Here is a 23,879-nt window from a genome sequence, read left to right on the forward strand (position 1 = left end):
CCAGAACCAGGGCTCACAGTTTAAGAATAAGGGGTAGGACATTTAGGACTTAGATGAGGAAAAACATCTTCACCCAGAGAGTTGTGAATCTGTGGAATTCTCTGCCACAGAAGGCAGTGGAGGCCAATTTGCTGGATTTTTCAAAAGAGTTAGATTTAGCTCTTAGGGCTGAAGGAATCAAGGGATATGGGGTAAAAGCAGGATCAGCCATGATCATATTGAATGGCGGTGCTGGCTCATTTCTCTCCGTCCGTCTCTCTCAGAGGGATATCTGTACACTTGACTGGTGTCTCTCACTCCAAGGGAGTTATCTGTACACTGACTGCTCCCTCTCTCTCAGGATGAAATCTGTGCACTGACTGGTTTATAGCTAGTTATAGGAGAGTGTCGTAACTATCAGGGAACTCCAAAATAGGGAAGGTTAGAGGGGCTTGTTCAGGTAAAGAAGGGCATGAAGGCTGGAGGGGTTTACAGAGATAAGGAGATACATAGAAACATAGAAAATAGGTGTAGGAAGAGACCATTTGGCCCTTCGAGCCAGCACCGCCATTCATTGTGATCATGGCTGATTGTCCCCTATCAATAACCCGTGCCTGCCTTCTCCCCATATCCCTTGACTCCACTAGCCCCTAGAGCTCTATCTAACTCTCTCTTAAATCCATTCAGTGACTTGGCCTCCCCTGCCCTCTGTGGCAGGGAATTCCATAAATTCACAACTCTCTGGGTGAACATTTTTTTCTTACCTCAGTCTTAAATGACCTCCCCTTTATTCTAAGACTGTGGCCCACTGGTTCTGGACTCATCCAACATTGGGAACATTTTTCCTGCATCTAGCTTGTCCAGTCCTTTTATAATGTTATATGTTTCTATAAGATCCTCCCCTCATCCTTCTAAACTCCAGTGAATACAAGCCTAGTCTTTTCAATCTTTCCTCATGTGACAGTCCCGCCATCCCAGGGATCAATCTCGTGAACCTACGCTGCACCGCCTCAATCACAAGGATGTCCTTCCTCAAATTAGGAGACCAAAACTGTACACAATACTCTAGATGTGGTCTCACCAGAGCCCTATACAACTGCAGTTTGTAGATTGGATGCTTAAGTGGATGTAGGGCCTGGAGGGTAGAAAACTGGATGGGTGGTAGGGCTGGAGGTGGACAAATAAGAAAGGTGTCGAATCATAGTCATACAGCATGTAAACAGACACTTTGTCCTAAGCCACTATGCTTTGAACTGTTGCCCTCGGGCAGGCGTTACAGGTCAGCCAAAACACGCACCTCCAGACTCTGAGACAGTTTCTTCCCCAAAGCAATCTTCACACTCAAAATGAAAAAACACTGAGTATTATTCATGCTGTACTCTTCCACGCTGCTACCCACCTTGAACTTTTACTATCACTATGTACAGTACTGATTACTTACTTATTTTAATACCTAGTTTTTAACATTGTTTTTAAATTGGGTCCTGTGTTTTTATGTTTCTATATTATGCACCAATGGAGTGGCAACAACAATTTTGTTGTATGCAGTGCTTACAATGACAAATAAAGGCATTTCATTTTCATTTCATGTCAGCCATAATCCCCCATCTAAGTTACGCTCATTTATCTGCAATTGGTCCACATCCCTCTGAACATTTCCTATCCATATGCTTGACCAAACAGGGGATTATGAAGATAAAAAGGGTTATTGGGCCAGAAGGGTTTTACAGTGTAGGGATTGGATTTTTGATGAAGCATAGGATCTGGACGGGTTACTGAAAGTGGAAGGTGTTAAGGGCTGGTGGGATTGCAGAGATTGTGGTTAGAGCGACTGGAGAGGTTTCAGAGACAGAAGGGTGTAAGGGATGGAGGGATTACAGAGAAAATGAGGGGTTAGGGACTGGAGCGATTATAGATGTAGGGATAGGTGCAGGCACTGGGGGGGGGGGGGGTTTCAAAGATAGGGGTGTTACAGAGGGAGCAGTGAAGGGGAATGTCTACGAGAGAGACTGTGATGAGGCCTATGGTGGAAGAAGTCCTCAAATTTGTACAGCCGATTTGGTTAAGTGGGATGTCTGTTTTCAATTTGTAAAATGGGATGACATGGGCACTGCGTGCATGAAGTTTCCATGAGTCAGTCACTTGCACAATCTGAGAATGTGTTCTCTCAGCTGGAAACAGTTTCAATGATTCAATGTTACTTTATTTGCAAGCATTTCTCAGAAAATGCAGAAAAATTAAAATAAGGAAGTAAAAATTATTCTGAGATTAAACTGAGCCAACTACCTGAAACTGCAGAGATCTGATAGGCAACACATCTCAGTAGTTGCTGGGCTTATTGACCACCACAACAGCCTGACCTCTGCTGGCTCATACTCGCTGGCAACCATCACAGATGGAGTGTTGATCCCATCCCCATTCCCACAGCTGGGAATCTCAACTTTTCCCCTTATAGCCGAGGGCGTTGAAAAACTGGGAGAAAATTCAAAAAACAGATAGGGGGTAGAGGTGGATAAAACTAGGAATGACCTCTAGTAGGTGAAGCAAGGTTTTCCCAGATGTCCCCAGTGTTTTGGTTATTGTGATGAAGGGTTAAAAAGTACAGTTAGAAAGAAAGAGAAAATAAAGGATGTGTAAAAGCTATAAATGGCAATTTAGTTCAAAACTGAAACTATGAAGAGATGCAGGAAATGCACAGAAGGTCAAGCAGGGGTAATGGACAGAGAAAAACAGAGTTGACGTTATAAATGGAGATAGACAACAGTGCTGGAGAAACTCAGCGGGTGCGGCAGCATCTATGGAGCGGAGGAAATAGGCAACGTTTCAGGCCAAAACCTTTTGTCAGACTGATGCAGGGTGAGGGGAGCAGGAAGACAAAAGGAAGAGGAGAGCCTACACAAGGAATGGCAAACAGGGTTCTTCCAAATTGAAGAATTTGACAGTAAGTCCAGAAGGTTGCAACATGCCCAGATGGAGGAAGAGATGTTTTATCCCAATCGATGTATTGGTCCAGTTTAGTTAAGAGATATAGCACGGAAACCAACCCTTCGGCCCACTCCACTGAGTCCGTGTTGACCAGCGATCCCTGTACACTAGTACTATCCTACACACTAGAGGCGTTACCATCTTTACTGAAGCCAATTATCCTACAAACCTGTTTGTCTTTGGAGTGTTGGGGGAAACCAGGGCACCCGGGGAAAACCCATGCAGTCACGGGGAAGTCAGGACCAGGTCATTAGAACCTGTCCGAGTGGTGAAGGATGTCCAAAGTATCACAGATATAAGTGGGGACGGACTGAATTGGGGAGAAAGTGTGGATACTGCAAGGGGTGTTACTTGAGTTTCATTGTGTTTAACAAGGGAAACAGAATGTATGTGGGCTGTGGGAGAGTGTATCGGTGTGGAGGGTCTATTGTAAGAGAGAATGTCCATGATTATGGGAGGCAATTCCGTGGGCAGGGAGTGTATATAGAAACATAGAAAATAGATGCAGGAGTTGGCCATTCGGCCCTTTGAGCCTGCACCGCCATTCAATATGATCATGGCTGATCATCCAACTCAGTATTCTGTACCTGCCTTTTCTCCATACCCCCTGATCCCTTTAGCCACAAGGGCCACATCTAACTCCCTCTTAAATATAGCCAATGAACTGGACTCAACTACCTTCTGTGGCAGAGAATTCCAGAGATTCACCACTCTCTGTGTAAAAAATGTTTTTCTCATCTCAGTCCTAAAAGATTTCCCCCTTATCCTTAAACTGTGACCCCTTGTTCTGGACTTCCCCAACATCGGGAACAATCTTCCTGCATCTAGCCTGTCCAACCCCTTAAGAATTTTGTACGTTTCTATAAGATCCCCCCTCAATCGTCTGAATTCTAGCGAGTACAAGCCGAGTCTATCCAGTCTTTCTTCATATGAAAGTCCTGACATCCCAGGAATCAGTCTGGTGAACCTTCTCTGCACTCACTCTATGGCAAGAATGTCCTATGATAGAGTAGGGTGTCTGGTGGCTGTGGGGAGAATCAGTGGAAGTGGGGGTGTCCATGGGCTGCGAAAGGAGGTACAATGGGTCTGGAATTTCGCTGATGGGGGATAGTGTTTTTGGGCTGTGAGAGGGGATTCAATATATGTGCTGTTTATGATTGGGGAAGTGTAGCATTTTGTGATTGTTCATGCTGGGAATTACTGCATCTCAGGCTGTGCGAGGAGATTCAATGAGTACATACTTTGGGTGTGGGAAAGTGTCATTGCATGGTGGTAAAGTTGTGGTTTTATCATTTTGATCTGCTGAAATAAAACATTTTCAGAAACTGGGGTTTGTCATGTGAGATGACTCTGCAGGCGAGCTGGGGAATGTTTTTTTTAGAACTGCCTTTCCTGATGTCTGCTAATCTTTGGTTGTCCCTTGTTAAGCTCTTGAGCTCTGATGAACATGTCTCACACCTGTGTTAGGTGTGTCTTCAGTAGCTGAGTGGTGCACGGAGCTTGGTGGTGCTTGCAAGGCATCAGCTTGCCAGTTATCACTATGTAACAATGTGAGATTGGTAACAAGCTGCAGCGTGACGGGGATAAACATCTCACAGCAGGGGATTGAGTTGTGTGGAGGGGCAGACGCAAATGGGACAGTCTTCTTATTCTTTCATGTCCATCTTCCATGTTTCAAATGTTGACATCGCTGTCATCGTCTGTCCTGAAAAGGTCGCAAGCTGCAACAAGTGATGGCTCCCACGGATTAAAGGCAGTCAGACGGAGCAACTCCAGGGGTGGGAAGGTTAAAAAGATTGGAGTTGGTTATGAACTGGAGGAGTTTAGGGGAAAAGGGGTTGGAGTTGGAGTGCTGTGTTGTTGATCACCATCGAGAAGTTCCTGTGACTTTGAGTAAATTATAGTTGAATGGATTGCAAGGGTTCATTTTCTGGGAACCTCTGTCACAGAGTTTCTGGAGACAATTCAATGCTACCTTTAGCACAGAGTAAAAATGCAGGGCGGGTTTGCTGGCAGGGCATATGCAAAGCTTGTGAGACCGCAGCTTAGTACTGTCCCCACAATGGTTCTTTATTGTCACGTACGCACAGCACAGTGAGATTCTTTTGCACAACCACAAATGCACAGTCGCCACCTTTTGGCGCTGCCTGGTGCTTCCCTCCAGTTCACGTTACTCCAGGAGACTGAGCAGAGCTCCACAGCTTTGTTATTGTCAAGTGCTGCAAGGTACATGTTTGTCGGCGGCCCATATGAAAAACACATGCATGGTGAAATCCAACTATTCCATTAAGTACACAGGAACATTCAAACAGCCAGCTGCTCGCACCTGGCTTTACTGACTAGCGTGCCTGAGCGAGAGAGAGAAAGTCTTTGTGTAGTACCATAATACCTTGTAAAGGGTGGCATGCACAGATGTGTGATGAAGGTTATAAATGGCATGAATTAATAAGGGTTAATCTACAGTACAGTGAAAAGCTTTGCTTTGCATGCGATCCAGTCAAATCAGATACTTCTCCACATAAATGCAATCAAGTCAAACTATAATACAGTAGAGCAATGGGGGAGATACAGAATGCAGAAAGTAGCTCTCAATATTGGAATGCATCCGTTCCATAGACAAAGACCAATGTCTGCAAATGGGTAAAGGTGAATCTGACTTATGGAAGGATGGTTCAGAAGCCGGATAACAGAAGAGACGGAGTTGTTCCTAGTATGGTGGGGTGTGCTTTCAAGCTTCTGTACCTTCTACCAGATGGGAGCAGGGAGAAGAAGGAATGACCGGCACGGGACAAGCCTTTGATTATGTTGGCTGCTTTTCCAAGGCAGCATGAATTGTAGATGGATCAATGATGGGAAGTCTGGTCTGTGTGATAGACTAGGCTGCATCTGTAACTCTCTGCAAATTCTTGTTGTCGGGCAGAGTTGTTCCCAAACCAAGCTGTGATGTATGCTGTATATTTTATTTGGTGCATCTCAAGAAGTTGGTAAGAGACATTGAAAACATGCCTAATTTCCTGAGCCTCCTAAAGAAGTCAATGCATTGGCGTACCTTCTTGGATGTGACATCGATATGATTGGACTACGACAGAATGTTAGTGATATTAATGCGAAAGAACTTGAAACACTCAGCCATTTCCACTTTGGCACCAATGAAGCTGATTGCGGCAAGTACACCACCACACTTCCTGAAGTCAATAATTAGCTTCTTTGTCTTGCTGACATTGAGAGAAAGGTTATTAGTCTGAAACCATGAGTGGGAGCTGGCACAGACTCCTTCGCACCCGTCTGAGGACAGAAGTCTGTTGAGGATGAGGACCTCAGAAAATACAGCATTGACTCAAAACTGCCCTTCACACGGTGCATTCGCATCAGAACTGCCCCTCATATAGTGTAGCGTTCCATCAGCTGCCCTCCAACAGAACTGAGTTTCTGAATTGATGTGAACTGCCATTCCCACAGTCTCGAGTGCCATTGGAAGTGCCCCTCACACAGTGCTGAGTCTCATTAGGACTGCTGTACCGAGAGTGCAGAGTACCAGCAAAACTGCCTTTTGAACCATTGTGATGTAGCAAGTGTACGGATTGGAGGGGTTATGGACTGGAGGGGTTTACAAAATAGGGTGTGGAGTTGGAATGCTGTGTTGTTGATTTGTCCAGATATTACTGTGCCTTTGGGTAAATTATTGTTTCATTTATTGCAAGGGTTTGTTTTCTGGAAACCAATGACTCACAGAATTTCTGCAAGTGTATACTCAGAGTAAGAGTTCCGGCTTAGTGTGTTAAATCATTATGAGAAAGGCGAGTAGAGTCAGCATGTTGAAATCTCCTGTTTTCCTGGGGTAATCCTGGTAGTTCTCTTTCCCCATCCCACGGTGTGGGAGTCCCTCAGCACATTCTTTGCACAGTGGTGCACACTCAGTACTGCCCTTTAGATAGTGCAGTACTCCCTCAGTGCTGCCCTTCCTACAGTGTTGCACCCTCTCAGTGCGACTCCTCCCACAGTGAGCACTTCCTCAACTCCACACTCCTCCACAGCAGCAACCCCTCAGTACTACTCCAGTATGACGCTCCCTTTAATATCTTCTATGGGTGCCAGTGTTGCCTCTCCCATATTGCAGCATTCCTCACATTTTTTCTCACCTTATATTCCATTTGCCTTGTCTTTCACCCCTTGAGGCCCCTCTATATCCTCCCCACAGCCTTAACCGCCATTAACCTCAATAACCTGGATATGTTACACGATCTCCTTAGTTTAGTTTAGAGATACAGCATGGAAACGGGTCCTTCGGCCCACCGAGCCCGCGCCGACTTGCAATTCCCGCACACTAACACTATCCTGCACATTGGTGACACTTTACAGTTATACCAAGCCAATTAGCCTATAAACCTGGAGTGTGGGAGGAAACTGGATTGCGGGAGTGTGCAGGTTATATATAAACTCCTTACAAACATGCACTCGTAGTGAGGATCAAACCTGGGTCTCTGGCACTGTAAGGCAGCAACTTTGCCACTGTGCCACCCTTGCAGATTGTTGATGTCAACAGTGAATAATTGGGCTACAGCACCAATCCCGGTGGCATCTCTCTAGATGTAACTCAAAAATGACTCTTTTATTCCTACTGCCTGTTAACCAACCTACAACCACGCAGCATTCTCCTTATCAAATGGCTCTGAGAAACTTCTCTGGACCCAGTAGAGTGGCGAGGAAAGCTACTGGCCTCACGTCTCCAGAAACCCAGGTTCAATCCCAACCTCAGAAGCTGTCTGTGTGAAGTTTCCATGGTCTCCTCGTGACCACATGGGTTTCCCTGGAGTGCTCCATTTTCATCCTACATGCCAAAGGTGTGCAGAGAGGAGAATAAATTGCCCGCTGTAAATTGCCCCAGGTGTGTAGGCGAGTAGGGATCGGTGGTGGGTGTTGGAGCTCATGACATTGTCACAAGGCCAGGGGGAGATATGAAATTACATAGTGGGAAGAAAGGCCTCGTTCTGTATCTTTATAAATAAATCAATGTCAACACTAATTAATAATTGAGTTTGAAGATGGGTTTCAACTTTTAGTTGAGTTTAATTTAGAGATACAGCGCTGAATTCACTGTATCTCTAACTCGGATCTCTGGGGCTATAGGCAGAAAATACCACTGCGCCACCACGCCGACTTGAAATGTCAAGAATCTGTAAAAGGGTATCCACCCGAAACGTCGCCTATCCATGTTCTCCACAAATGCTGCCTGACTAGTTGAGTTACTTCAGCACTTTGTGTCATTGTCTGCAGTTCTTTGTTTCTGCCTCTTAATTCTAGATAGTCGTAGACCATGCAAACAAGCCCTTTGGCCCAACTCTTCCATGCTGGCCAAGTGCTCATCTAAGCTAGTCCCATTTTCCAGCATTTGATCCATATCCCATATTCCTCCTAATCTTTTCTAACCATGTTTTTCAAAATGTTATTATGCCTGCCTCAACCATTTCCTCTGGCAGTTGCCCCTCAGGTTCCAGATAACCTACAAACCCGTACCTCTCTGGGATCTAGGATAATACCTGAGCACTCCTGGGTTTTCCTCTGTAGCCCTTCTTGATGAAAGCACAACATTTTGTTTAGTTTAATTTAGAGATACAATATGGAAACAGGCCCTTCGGCCCATTTAGTACACGCCGACCATCGATCAATAGTTCGCGTTAGTTCTATGTTATCCCACTTTCTCATCCACTCTTCTTATCAACATTCTTCTTTTGCTTTCCCTGTCTCTCGTTATCTGCAAGTTTCTATTCCCCTCTTTCTTTGTCTGTTTGCTTTTGTTTCCTGTCTTCCTCTTTCCATCACCACACTCACTGTCTCCTCCTCATCCTCTAGCCCACTTCATCTTAATACACCTTCACCCTCTCTATCCCGTTTTACTCATTACTTTCTCTCTCTCTCTCTGTCCCACTTTCCTCAATCAATTTGCCCCTTTTCCTTTCTTGCCCCCTCTCTCTGCTCCCCTCTCCTTTCCCTCATTCCCTTACTGCTGCTCCATGCACCTTTCTCCCTCCCATCACCCTCGCTCTGACCTTTTGTCTTTACTTTCCCTTCTTTCTCACCCTCCCCCCAAGTCTGTCTTTCTCTCACTCTATCTGCCTGTTTTCCAATCTTTCTCTCCCCCACTGCTTTTTTATCTATTTGCCTCTTTTTTGGCTTCCCTTCTTTCTCTCCCAACCCCCTCTATGTCCCTCTTTCCATCAATCCCAGTGTGGCTCTGTCTCCCCCATTTCCCCTTACTCTCTCCCTCTATCTCTGACCATCTCCTTCTTTCCTGTCTCTCTCCCCGCCCTTACTCCCGCCTCTCCCCCCTCTCTCCGCATTTTCTGACACCTCTACTCTTTTTCTTTGGCACATCTCTCACTCCCCCTTGCTCTCTGCCCCTCCCCTATGGCCCTACACATTTTCTCTTCCTCTCCCTTCTCCTTCTCTGTGCCCCACATTTACCTACCTCTCCCTCACCCTCTCTTTCCCCCCCACTGCAATATCACTCCTCCACCCTCTTTATCTGCCCCGTTCCTTTCTTTCTCTGACCCCTTTCCTTTTCTCTCCCTTCCCGTTCTCCTTTACTCTCCCACCCTCTGTGACCCATTTCCTCCCTGCCCCATCTCCTTCTCTATGCTCACTTCCCCGTTCTCTCCCCACCTCTCTGCCCTTTCTCTCCCTCTCTTTGTCCCCTCTTCTCACAGTCTCTCTCTCTGTCTACACCCCCTCCCTCTCTACAGCCAGATCTGGGCTGATCTGGGCTGGTCCCTGTGGCTTTTATTTTGATTCTGCTCTCACGTGCGTCAGGAAGTGCTGAGTCTTGTGGTCACTTGACCATTCTGAGCCTCTCCCTCTCTATCTGCAGCCAGTCTGTGACCTTGTCTCACTGGGATCACACGGAATATTTGCCACCTCTGCCACTCAGACCCCTTTGCAACAGCTGTCAAACAATGGATACCCTGCTCAAGGCTGTACTGGGAGTCATCATCTTTTGCTCCATGTGGACTGGTGAGTTGGGGTGGGGACATGGAAGGCAGAGGAAGCGCGGAGTGAGAGAGGGTGGGAAAAGTGAGCGTGTGGGCAAGAGGGGCGAGCGGCAGAGACAGGGAGCGAGGACAATCAGCAGGATGAGACAGGGAGTAGTGAGAGAGTGATAGCAAGAGGGAGTGGGAAAGAACACTGAGGAATGAATAATAGACTGAGGGGCTGTTGCTCCTGAGGATGGTTCAGAGGGGCGGAGTGATGGGGAGGGAGAACCAAACGGAGGATCTGCTGTTGCTCTTGAATTCTCAGTTCCCCTCTATTGCCCATTGTCTCGGCATCCCCCGAGACACAGAGGGTAAACGATATACACTGTGACCAGTGCTGTGGGTCAACCTCTTCCCCAGCACAGTCCAGGCAAAGGTCCTTTCCCCCTTTTCAGCCACAACATTCTCCCAAGGGCTCTCACTGCATCTCAACCGGCTTTCTCACCCTATACCGCTGCCACTGCTGCTTCAGACTTATAAGTCATTTCTATACTAACTGGTTGAGGAAGTGAGGATGCGGTGTGGGGGGGGGGGTGGTTAGCACCTGGTGAGGTGATATTGTAGTGGGTCAAGGGGTGGTCAGCACAAGAGGGCTGTGAGGGACCGTATCTCTCCCCTTTCTTAGAGTCTCCATTGTACAGAATAAGCTTTAAATGGGTGTATCGCAGGAAAAGTGAACTGTGAGGAGGACCTCTGACACCCACAGGTTATGAGAGAGAGAGCGAGAGAGAGAGAGAGAGAGAGAGGAGTCAGCAAAAGCAGGGTGAGGAGTAGGGAGAGAGGGAGAATGTGGGAGGAGAGAAAGTGACAAGTCTGAGAAAAAGGAAATCAAGAGAGCGGGTGAAGTCAGCTGGCAGGACACAGAAAGAAGGGTGGTGGCAGTCAGTGGGATGGGGGGGCAGTAAAGAAGGGACGATGGGTGGGGGGAATGGTGATCTACCTCAATGCTATTGTCCGGCACTAACCCCACATCTTGTGATTCCATCAATATCCAAAAATGTCAACTTTATCCAACTTTACACAAATTCTCCCATACATCTTATAGAGCATTTGTCAAGCTGGTGAGCTGGTGATAATAGTGACAATGTATTTCATGGTATTTATTAATGACTGCATTCAGTAAACATTCCATTTGCAGAATTACGGGTAATGTTGGTGTGTTTATTTGATGAAATGCAAGAATTTTAGCATGTGTATAGGGCAAAATGTAGATTTCTGCAGAAAAGTTTAGTTTTTGACGCATAGATACCGGCTGCTGGACTGTTCTCAGGAACGAAACTCTGGCGTAACCCAGGGACTGCTGTATTAAAAAAAATCATAAAATGTATTCAATTACTTAAAATTAATATTTACACTACAATAAAACAACCTAGAACCCACCACCATACCACAATACAAACATATATCCTTAATAAACTACTATACAACTATGATACAATCCTTATTGAGGATACATTCAACACTCTGCGGAGCCCAGTGGTCCCGGAACTCCCTCAGGGTGCCCGTGGACAGCGCGTATTCCCTTTCTAACTGCACCCAGACACGGACCTATCCCCGGAAATGGGGCAGGCAGCTAGTTCGATTAGAGCCCTCCACCGCCTGGCGCCATGACTCGCGGAGGACTGCTGGTTTTGGTGAGGTTGTGAAAGATGTTCACACCAGCACTACTGTGCAGTTTTGTTCATCTAATTGAAGAAGATACACCAGCATTGTGGGCAGTCCCAAAGATATTCACTCTGACAATTCACAGGATGAAAGGACAATCCTATCGCAAATAACTAAAGCAATTAGATCAATATTGTTTGGGGTTTAGAAGAATGAGGGGTGACCTTACTGATCCTACAAGATCCTGCTGGAGTTCAACAAGGTAGATGATAAGATGTAATAACCAGTGGAAGATTGTTGAATAGGGTAGAGAGTTACGTGGCAATTTAAAACAGAATATTTTGCAGAAGTGATGAATCTCTAGAATGTTTTTACCCGAGAAGGCTCTGGAGGCCAGATCATTGGGGATTATAAAGAGGAAGTCTGTAAGTTTTTGTGAGGTTAGAGAGCTATGGGGAACTGGCACAGAACAGGAGTTGAGGCCTGCGACAGATCACCAGGATCATAATGAATGGTGGCAGGCTTGTGGGCCGAGTGGCCGCCTCCTGCTTCTATCTGTTTGTGTTCATTCTTAGTTTCTTCCTTTTTGGTTACAGCGCCCTCCATAATGTTTGGGACAAAGACCCATCATTTATTCATTTGCCTCTGTACTCCACAATTTGAGATTTGTAATAGAAAAAAAATCACACTGGTTAAAGTGCATATTGTAAGATTTTCATAAAGGCAATTTTTACACATTTTGGTTTCACCATGTAGAAATTACAGCCGTGTTTATACATAGTTCCCCATTTCAGGGCACCATAATGTTTGGGACACAACAATGTCATGTAAATGAAAGTAGTCATGTTTAGTATGTTGCTGCATATCCTTTACATGCAATGACTGCTTGAATTCTGGACATCATCAGTCCATGAATGTTCCCATCTACTGAATTTCCCACAGCCCACGGATACTCCATCTCTGCCCGCTGAAACCACTCACACAGTGCAGACACTCTCTCCCATCACAGACTCTCTCCGCCCATTGAATCTCTGTGGGCCCATCGACATTTGCCTCCATCACCGAATCTCCCCACACACCGAATCCCCTCTCCCACAGAAACTCTTCCCCCGTCGCCGACCCTCCCCACCAACTGAATCCCCCCCCTCACAGCATACATAGAAACATAGAAAATAGGTGCAGGAGTAGGCCATTCGGCCCTTCGAGCCTGCACCGCCATTCAATATGATCATGGCTGATCATCCAACTCAGTATCCCGTACCTGCCTTCTCTCCATACCCCCTGATCCCTTTAGCCACAAGGGCACATCTAACTCCTTCTTAAATATAGCCAATGAACTGGCCTCAACTACCTTCTGTGGCAGAGAGTTTCAGAGATTCACCACTCTCTGTGTGAAAAATGTTTTTCTCATCTCGGTCCTAAAGGATTTCCCCCTTATCCTTAAGCTGTGACCGCTTGTCCTGGACTTCCTCAACATCGGGAACAATCTTCCTGCATCTAGCCTGTCCAACCCCTTAAGAATTTTGTAAGTTTCTACAAGATCCCCTCTCAATCTCCTAAATTCTAATGAGAACAAGCCGAGTCTATCCAGTCTTTCTTCATATGAAAGTCCTGACATCCCAGTAATCAGTCTGGTGAACCTTCTCTGCACTCCCTCTATGGCAATAATGTCCTTCCTCAGATTTGGACACCAAAACTGTACGCAATACTCCAGGTGTGGTCTCACCAAGACCCTGTACAACTGCAATAGAACCTCCCTGCTCCTATACTCAAATCATTTTGCTATGAATGCTAACATACCATTCACTTTCTTCACTGCCTGCTGCACCTGCATGCCTACTTTCAATGACTGGTGTACCATGACACCCAGGTCTCGTTGCATCTCCCCTTTTCATAATCGGCCACCATTTAGATAATAGTCTGCTTTCCTGTTTTTGCCACCAAAGTGGATAACCTCACATTTATCCACATTATACTGCATCTGCCATGCATTTGCCCACTCACCCAGCCTATCCGTCACCTTTCAGCCTCCTAGCATCCTCCTCACAGCTAACACTGCCCCCCAGCTTAGTGTCATCTGCAAACTTGGAGATGTTGCATTTAATTCCCTCGTCCAAATCATTAATATATATTGTAAATAGTTGGGGTCCCAGCACTGAGCCTTGCGGTACCCCACTAGTCACTACCTGCCATTCTGAAAAGGACTTGTTTACTCCTACTCTTTGCAGGAGTAGGATGCTCCCACTGCGTGTAGGTGCAGACGCACGCTGAACTGTCCCATGCTGTATGCGGGGAATATTTACAGGAAGTTTCCTGCCTTTTGAGCAGATGGGTGTTCTGCCCTTTAAACTGATCGTGCACTTGCTGTCCCCGTGATGCAACACGGCCTGGTTCAGTCAGGTCGTGTGGCCCTGTGTTGATGACCCCGTGTGCAGCGCCGATATCAGACTGGGCTCTAACCTCACTCTCTCCTCCCCAGGTTCCGCGGGAAAGATTGCCTACACGGTTGAGAAACTCTCCCCCACGGGCAGTCCCTGTCAGTTGGAGTTGAGATGCGCTATCCAGGGACAAGCAACAAAATTCCACTGGTACCGAGGTAGCACCAAAATATCTGACGACAGCAGGCACCGTGTGGAATTCGGAGGCGAGCAGCTGACCGTCACACCTGACTCCAACACCAACAGCGCCGTGTACAAATGCCTTTCGGAGGCAACCCAGGAGGACCTATCCGTTGACGTGGCCCCAGCCTGTAACTTCATTGGCGAGTTTATGCAAAAAACTGGTTGGACTTTTTGTTATGTCTCCCCCCCTGCACCCCAGTAATTTCTCTCCTGTCCCGCCACCAATCTCACACAGTCGTCGAAGTGGAAAGGGACACACGTGCATATGCATTGAACCACTCACTCAATCACACGGTCATCCACTAGATAGTCGTGTACATATCTGCAGGAATCTTACCCAACTAGTCTTGCTCCCAGTGAAACTTACACACTCATGTATTTACACAAACACAATCTCAAACATGTCACAAGTTCACCATTACCGACGTACACTTGCACACATGCACCTACCTACCTCCCATAATGAGTTGCAGATAGGGACATGAGAATTATGCACTTACACATAGTCTCACACAAACGCAGACCTGTGCAGAGAAAATCACACACCATTGGCACAAACCGTCTCACGGTTAAACATAAGTGGCCACACATACCTGTAACACTGCACAATAAAGCTATCTGCAAAGTTGGATGCCCAGCCTCTCACATACAGACACATGGTCTGTCATACATAGACATGCATACATATACATAGTTTCTGTCTCTCTCCCCCACACACAGGCATAGAAATCAGATACACATCCACACGCACACACAGATCCAAAGAAGTAATCAAATCAAAAAGGTACACCGCCTCACACACACAAATCAATACAATCTCATGAACACACACACATGCACACACACACACATACATGCACAGTTATCTGCACAATCATAGAATTGCATACACAATCACAGACACACAGATGAACAATCAAAGACACAGCCAACTGCACTAAAAATCACATTCTCACCATCACACACAGATACTACCATCAGAATCTCTCTCTGACACACAAAGTGAAATGTATGCACTTAGTTATACATAACGTTAAATACACATTTAGACAGGTACATGGACAGGGTAGATTTGGAGGGATATAAGCCAAAAGCGGGCAGGTGGAAATAGTTTAGTTGAGGAAAGTTGAGCCGAAGGGCCTGTTTCCGCGTTGTGTGACTATAAGACTAATTGCATTCATACATAGTTAAGCACACACAGACCATTACACATCTCACACATCTAGTCGCAGATATACATATGAACAGCCAGAATACACAATCACGGGCACAAACACACCTTGAGTGTTTCAGACATGCAATAGACAGGTGTGAACAGTTAAAGAACAGGATCATAAGTTCATGTTAGAGTAGCAGAATTAGGCCATTTGGCCCATCAGGTCTACACCATTCATTCATGGCTGATCTTGCATACACACCATACAGCGTGACACACAAATGGTCAAACACACATGGATGGTCACGTCTTCAAAACCAGACAGGACGCTATTTCTGTCTCACATGTAAATTAACACGGATTGTCATAGGTAATGACAATAATGCACATGATGCACAGCGATCCTCTACTCTGTGCACGGAACGCCGGTGAGTATCCCGTTTCTTTCTGTTCACAGGCTCTTCGTGCATGTGCTCCCGAGTTAGGATGGCCATGACAATCACCTTCCTGTGCCTGTGGTTCAGTGCCTTGGGATTCACCGCCTACTTCTGCTGTGGACAGACCAGTTAAGTGGGGGACTTCTTGGGTTAGGGCAGCATGGAGAGGGCAGGGACTGGATGATAAACCAGAGGTAACGGACACAAGAAACTGTAGATGCTGGAACCATGAGCACAACGCAAGTGCTGGAGGAACTCAAAAGACTAATCATCAGTGTGATGAAGGCTCCCGACCCCAAACGCCTGTTGATTCCCTCCCTGAATGGCAAAGTTCCTCCTACACTTTGATTATACTCCAAATGCCCGAAGCAGCTGAGAATTCTGAAGGGCCTGTCCCACTTGGGCGTCAATTGCGCGTCATTTATGTGACAGGCCGGTGGTGACTGTCGCACGAAAATCACCTCTGGCCTAAATGGCCTACCCCATATTCCTTGACTGTGGCTCCTGTTTCTGGACTCCCCCAGCACTGGGAACATGTTTCCTGCCTCTAGCGTGTCCAATCCCTTAATAATCTTATATGTTATATGGTGTACAATTTTGGTCGCCCAATTATAGGAAGGATGTCAACAAAATAGAGAGAGTACCGAGGAGATTTACTAGAATGGTGCCTGGGTTTCAACAACTAAGTTACAGAGATAGGTTGAATAAGTTAGGTCTTTATTTTCTGGAGCGCAGAAGGTTAAGGTGGGACTTGATGATGAGAGGGATAGACAGGGTTGATGTGGACAAGCTTTTCCCTTTGAGAAAAGGGAAGATTCAAACAAGAGGACATGACTTCAGAATTAAGGGACAGAAGTTTAGGGGTAACATGAGGGGGAACTTCTTTATTCAGAGAGTGGTAGCGGTGTGGAATGAGCTTCCAGTGGAAGTGGTGGAGGCAGGTTCGTTGGTATCATTTAAAAATAAATTGGATAGGCATATGGATGAGAAGGGAATGGAGGGTTATGGTATGAGTGCTGGCAGGTGGGACTAAGGGGAAAAAAAAGTTGTTCGGCACGGACTTGTAGGGCCGAGATGGCCTGTTTCCATGCTGTAATTGTTATATGGTTATATGGTTTCAATAAGATTCCCTCTCATTCTTCTAAATTCCAGTGTCTACAAGCCAAGTCGCTCCATTCTATCAGCAAATGACAGTCCCGCCAGCCCGGGAATTAACCTTGTGAACCTACACTGCACTCCCACAATAGCAAGAATGGTCTTCCACAAATTTGGAGACCAAAACTGCACACAATACTCCAGATGTGGTCTCACTAGAGCCCTGCACAACTGCAGAAGGACCCCTTTGCTCCTATACTCAACTCCTCCTGTTATGACAGCCAATATATCGTTAGTTTACTTCACTGCCTGTTGGACCTGCATGCTTACCTTCAGTGACTGATGAACAAGGACCCCCAGATCTCGTTATACTTCCCCTTTTCCGAACTTGACACCATTCAGATAACAATCTGCCTTCCTGTTCTTGCCACCAAAGTGGATAACCTCATATTTATCCACATTAAACTGCACCTGCCATGCATCTGCCCACTCACCCAACCTGTCCAAGTCACCCTGCATGCTCATAGCATTCTCCTCACAGTTCACACTGCCATGCAGCTTTGTGTCATCTGCAAATTTGCTAATGTTACTTGTAATCCCTTCATCTAAATCATTAATATATATTAGAAATAGCTGTGGTCCCAGCACCGAGCCTTGCGGTACCCCACTAGTCGCTGCCTACCATTCTGCGAGGGACCCGTTAATCCCTACTCTTTGTTTCCTGTCTGCCAACCAATTTTCTCTCCATGTCAGCACTGTACCCCCAATACCATGTGCCCAAATTTTGCCCACTAATCTCCTATGTGGAGATTCCCCTTCATAAATCCATGCTGACTCAGACCGATCCTGTTACTGCTGTCCAAATGTGCCGCTATTTCATCTTTTATAATTGACTCCAGCATCATTCCCACCACCGATGTCAGGTTAACTGGTTTATAATTCCTCGTTTTCCCTTTCGCTCCTTTCTTGCAAAGTGGGATAACATTAGCTACATTAGCAATCCACAGGAACTGATCCTGAATCTATAGAACATTATAAAATCATCACCAATGCATCCACAATTTCTAGAGCCATCTCATTAAGTACCCTGGGATGGAGACTATCAGGTCCTGGGGATTTATAAGCCTTCAGCCTCATAAGCAAAAGGGCCTGTCCCACTGTACGAGGTAATTCTTAAGCTCTCCCGAGTATAAAAAAAATCAAACTCATGATAAGTACGTAGAATGCACGCAGCGAGGTAGATGGGCAGTGTGGGAAGTCAGCATGATGCATCTGCAGTTTACATCAGTGGGTCCGTGCTGGATCTTTGTGCTAACTGCCCCTCTGTCTCTCCTGAACTAGGTCAGAAGAAAGCAGGGAAGAAAGGACACACCACTGCCAAAGGTAAGGGGATTTGCTGATCTCTCACTGCCTTCAGCAACTCCTGAGTATTTTCAGAAGCTGATTTCTGGGAAGTTGGCGTTGCTGGAGCCGATGGGTACTTCGAATCACCCCTCTGGTGTTCAGAACCACTGCTAGAATCCCCCATGTGCTCTGGCAATGACCCTGCATCGTTGCAATACTGACATTCCCTTCAGAGCCCAGGCACGCAGGATGGCAGGAACTGCGGCCTCACACCTCCAGGCACCCGGGCTTTATTCTGACATCACGTTCAATCCTGACCGCCAAATCGTCTGTGTGGAGTTTGCACTTTCTTCCTCTGGATATGTAAGTATCTCCCAGGTGCTTGAATCTCCTCCTAGGTGTCAAAGACATGCAGAAACTTGCCTGCAGAATGGGGGGGACGAAGAACAGACGAGCACTTTTTGTAATTTTGTCGGGTGCCTTTGTGGCGACGCTTTTGTGTACTTTGTTTGCAAAAACAAAGAATATCACTGTACCGAGGTAAACCTGACAATAAAGAATCATCATCATCATCAATTGGCCACTGTAAGTTTCCCCTTGTGTATACATGAGGGCCCTGCAAATGTTGTAGGCTGTGGGCCGAGCATCAAAAATGTGTCTAGAAATCAGTTTTTGTGACCCAAGTTACAGAACTACATGAAATTTTCCACAGGTTTAGATGAAATATAATTGAGAAGGATGTCATAACTCGTCATTGCCAAATGTTCCACATTAATTAATTAAACTAATTAGAAAATGAGATCGGGAAAGTAAGCGCCATCTAGTGGCCAATGCCCATATTACACGATGGGCAGCCTATTTCCGTGTTGCAGTCCATTTAAACTATATTTCATTATACCTATATATATTCCAGATAGTAATATAGGTATAATAATATAATAATTCAATGATATAATATAAAATATTATTATACCTATATATATTCCAGAAAGATATATTCCTCCGTTTTCCTGAAAACGGCCGCTACGGACGACACTATGTACACAATCCCCCCCCCCGCCCCGCCCCGCCCCGCGCGGAGAAGATCCGCGGCTCCGCGTTTGCGAATCGACCGCTTTTTAATTGAGACCGCGGCTTCACTATGTTAAATACATAGGCCCCACGACCGGAGCACCTTTTACCGGTAAGTTATCGCAGGCAGCTCCGAGATTAGATGATTAAGACTTATTACTCTACAACAAGCTGGCATTAGTGAAGATGCTTAATTTACCTTGTTATTGATACATATAGTTTAGGCCCTCAACTTCACGAATGAATGAATATGTGAATGAGTGAATGCATGAGTGAATGATTGAGTGAATGGATGAGTGAGTGAATGAATGAATAAATGAGTGAATGTACAGCCTCCAAATCTCATTTTTTCACATTGTAAAGGGTGCAATTAAATAAATTAAAGTCCATACAGATTAATTTTCATAAATTCAGACTTAGATCTTACCTTTCAGTTTGAGTTGATTCACAAAGTTTCACAACTTTGGGTTGCAGCATCTCAGCAGGGACTTTGCTTTCAAGACTTTCTTCCACTTCTATCCACTTAGCTGCACATTTTTCAGATTTCTTAATGCTTCTCTCACTAAATTCAATTACCCGGCTGCAAGTTTCCACGACATGTATTCCACAGAACTAGAAAGAATCTTCATCGGAATCTCCAGTAAAACAGGCATCAGTGAAGCCCTCTCAGCTATGTTGTGTGCTAGCCTGAACACAAAGCGTGTGATTGGCCAACTGGCAGACAACTCAATGTTAAACGTGCTTTGATTGGACTAAATATACCCCAAAATTTTCCGTTTTTTCTCTAATTTAATAAAAATGTGCAAGTCTTGTTCATGATGAGTTTCAGTGGTGATTTATATAATATTTTTACACAATATGTGAAAATTTCATGTAGTTTGGTGACTTGGGTCACAAAACTGTAGAATAAAGCTCCTCGGCCCACAGCCTATGTGGAGAAGATGCTGCTCTTGTGGGAGAATTTTGAACAAGGCTGCACAAATAAGCAGCCACCTGTTTATTGCTAAAGTGAGGATAAACCATTTTGGTCTGAGGATGGTGAGTTTTTGGAACTCTCCTCCCCAAAGTGCAGTAAAACCAGAGTTTTTGAATATGATAAAGGCAGAACTGTATGCATTCTTCCTGACCCAAGGTAGAAAGGTCACAGAGGTGGGTGGGAATCTGTTGTTAAGATAATGACCTACTGTAGTGATGGGGCACAGATGGGGGGGGGGGGGCAAAGAGAACTATACCTAATTTGTATGTTTCCACAAGAATATTTTTTCGCAGAGGATTCCAGGGAAATTTCCTCAAATTCCCGGGATGTGGGACTTTTGCTCAGTGGGATGACACTGACTTGGGGGTTTGCTCCCAACACAGAGAAAGCAGTGACGATCGGGGCATAGTTGGTAACATCAGAAAAAGTGTGGAAGAGCAGATTTAAATATATACAAGATCTTTCAGCTCATTAGGTCGATGCCAGCTCTCCACCCCCCCCCCCCCCCCCCCCCCCCCCCCCCCCCCCCACCCCTCCCCCTCCCCCTCCCGCCCCTGATTGTTTTCTTGTAATCTGTTCTCTCTCATGTGTCCTTCAATGGAGGAGACCGAGAGATGGTGCTGCCATAGGGAGAAGTGTGAAGAATGAGGGAAATGGGACCAAGTGGATCTTAATCTTCCATTTTCGCCTCCATTATATCCCCCACAGACAATGAGGAAGGGATTTATTCACCTGTGGGAATTGCTGACACTGGAAACAAAGGGAGTGCCCAGGATGAGGAGATGCCTGGGCCCAGCTCGACTGAAGGAGACCTTGATACCAACTACCAGGCCCTGAATAAAGAGAAAGTCAGCAACTACAGTATGATTACTCCGACAGCTGCCAAGGCAGATCCACAAGGTAGGCAGTCAGAGAAAGGCAGGTTCTGGTAGAGAGAGGGGCAACAAGCAAAACAAAAAGGCAGATGGAGAGAGAAATTTAGAGACAAAATAAATTGAGCGAGAGAGGTGTCGAGGGAGATAAATCAATGTGGATTAGAGAGATGTGGAGACAGAGGTAGATGTACGTGTAATAAAATAATGCTACGGTGGCTATGGGAGATTTTATGGGAGAGAGAGAGACGGGAAGAGAGAGAAATAGGGGTGGTGAGAGAGAGAGAGAGAGGGGGGCGGGGAGACAGAAAAGGAAGGGGGAACAGAGAGAGGGGAGAAGAGGAAGAGAGAGGGGAGAGAGATAGAGATGGGGAGAGAGAGTTAGTGAGAGGGAGAGAGAATGGGAGAGAGAGTGGAGAGAGAGAGAGAGTGAAAGGGGAGAAAGAGAAAGTGAAAGGGGGTGAAAGAGGGAGAGAGAGTGAGGGGGAGAGAGAGGGGTGAGAGAGATGGGGAGAGAGAAAAATAGGGGTGTGTGAGAGGGAGGGGGAGAGAGTGCAGGAAGGGGAGAGAGGGAGTGAGACAGGGGGAAAGAGATGGGAGCAGAGAGAGAAAAGGGGAAGAAGAGGGGAGAGAGAGAGATGGGGGAGAAAGAGAGAGAGGGGGGAGGGAGAGAGCTGGGAGAGAGAGAGGGATAGACAGTGAGAGAGAGGGGGAGATAGGGAGAGGGGGGAAAGAGAGTGACAGAGAGAGAGGGGGAGAGAGAGGGAAGAGGGGGAGAGAAGCAGAGAGGGGGAGAGTGGTAGGGACAGAGAGAGAGAGAGAGAGAGAGAGAGTGAGAGAGAGAGAGAGGGAGAGAGAGAGGGGGAGATTGGAAATACTCTAACGTTTTACAGAGTGATGGATGTCGTGCTAGATACAGACATGAGGTAGAGCCAGGCACAGAGTAAGGTGTGCAAGGGGGAGATGCGAACTGCTGTGATATGCACAAGCAGGCTTCATCTGAATATTCATCATAGGTGGCATGGGGGCTGGAGGAGTGATAGAAATCAGGAAAGAGACCGGAGGGTGTACAGAGATAGGGAGGGGTGTAGGGATTGAAGGGTGTTACAGGGACAAGTACATTGAAAATCTCAGCAAAAGTACCAGTGAGGCAGATAGGCTCTGGGAGAAGGGTGCACCATCCATGGTTCATGAATGAGTTTCAGGGTGACATCCAACTGAAAGTAAGGGTGAACAGTACATGCAGAGGAGGCCAGAGAACTTGGGAATTTTAAACCAGCAAAGGATGACAAACAAAAATTAGATGCTGTAAGAAGATCGATTGAAGACTCTGTGGCAAAGTTTGCAGATGATATGAAAATAGATGGAGCGGCAGGATGTGGAGAGGATGTTTCCACGATTGGGAGAGTCTAGGACTAGAGGTCATAGCCTCATAATTAAAGGAGGTTCTTTCAGGAAGGAGATGAGGAGAAATGTCTTTAGTCAGAGGGTGGTGAGTCTGTGGAATTCTCTGCCACAGAAGGCTGTGGAGGTCATCAGTGGATATTTTTAAGGAAGCGATAGATAGATTCTTGATTAGTACAGTTGTCAGAGTTTATGAGGAGAAGGCAGGAGAATGAGGTTAGGAGCGATATCAGCCATGATTGAATTGCCGAGTAGACTTGATGGGCCAAATGGCCTAATTCTACTATCCCTTATGAGAGGAAATATAAGTAATATAAAGACCTACAAGTATATGATAGGAGAGAAACTGAAATGGGGAGAGGGGATGAGATGGAGGGAGGCTCGCTGGATCACTCCACACAGAACAGTGGGAACAGGACGGGCTCCAAGCCTCCTGTTACACTGTAAACTGTTTGTGTTCAGTGATCCCTCACACAAAAGGACACGAAGTGCTGGAGCAGCATCTCTGGAGAAAAATGGATACATGACATTTCAGGTCGAGACCCTTCATCAGACTCCGACCCGCAACGGCACTTGTCCATGTTCTCCACAGAGATGCTGTTTGACCTGCTCAGCTATTCCCGCACTTTATGTCCAGCATTTGCAGTTCTTTGTTTCTACTTCCCCAGTTTGCTCACATCATTGCCTCTGTCCCCAGATCCAAGGTATCAGGCCCTGGGCAAGGACACAGAAGAAGACTACAGTGCGATCAGTCCACAGGCGTCTGAGGGGGAGCCCGTGGTGACGTTCTCTGCTCTGAACAAAGAGGTCACGATCGAGTTGCTTCTGCCAGATGGAGCCAATGGCCAGGAGTGAGGCAGTCAGCAGCTCATTTACAAGGCCACACATTCTCTGTATAAAGCAAGCCCACGACCCTGGATGAGATCCCGGCCTGCAAGTCACTTGTTGTAACTGTCAGTCTATATATAAGCTCCCTGAACTCCTCGATTAGATCCTAGCCTGGAACTCTCTCCCTGAGATCTGTCATTTAGATGTCAATTTGGTAATTCTGCGATTCGATCCCATCCTGGAACTCGCTGCCAAGTGTCTGATACTGTATAAACCCCCTGAATCCATCAATTAGATTGCAGCATGTAACTCACACCTGGGTCGGCGTGATTGTAGATATGTTCCCCCCTGAACACTGGTTTATCTCCCAACCTGTAACATACTCCAGGGCAGTTATTATTCATTTTATACCCCTCCCCTTCTCCCCTCCTCCCGGTCAGCTCGATTAGATCCCAGCCTGGGCTTGGCCCCAGGGTGG

General features: G+C 46.2%; 1 protein-coding gene across 2 annotated transcripts; it reads left to right on the plus strand.

Annotated features, from left to right (window-relative positions):
• The first annotated feature begins 9,656 nt into the window (after positions 1–9,656).
• LOC129708737 (uncharacterized) lies at positions 9,657–23,879 on the plus strand. Of its 2 annotated transcripts, none has more exons than XM_055654692.1 (6): positions 9,657–9,972; positions 14,077–14,379; positions 15,832–15,939; positions 18,248–18,289; positions 21,006–21,197; positions 23,271–23,879. In XM_055654692.1, exons 1-6 carry the CDS (start codon positions 9,915–9,917, stop codon positions 23,426–23,428), a joined length of 861 nt encoding a protein of 286 aa, XP_055510667.1. In that variant the 5' UTR covers positions 9,657–9,914; the 3' UTR covers positions 23,429–23,879. The 2 variants fall into 2 exon arrangements, with proteins under 2 accessions (XP_055510667.1, XP_055510668.1); XM_055654693.1 differs by having other exon boundaries at positions 14,077–14,358.

Source organism: Leucoraja erinacea, chromosome 24 (genome assembly GCF_028641065.1).
Source record: "Leucoraja erinacea ecotype New England chromosome 24, Leri_hhj_1, whole genome shotgun sequence".
Classification (NCBI taxonomy): Eukaryota; Metazoa; Chordata; class Chondrichthyes; order Rajiformes; family Rajidae; genus Leucoraja; species Leucoraja erinaceus.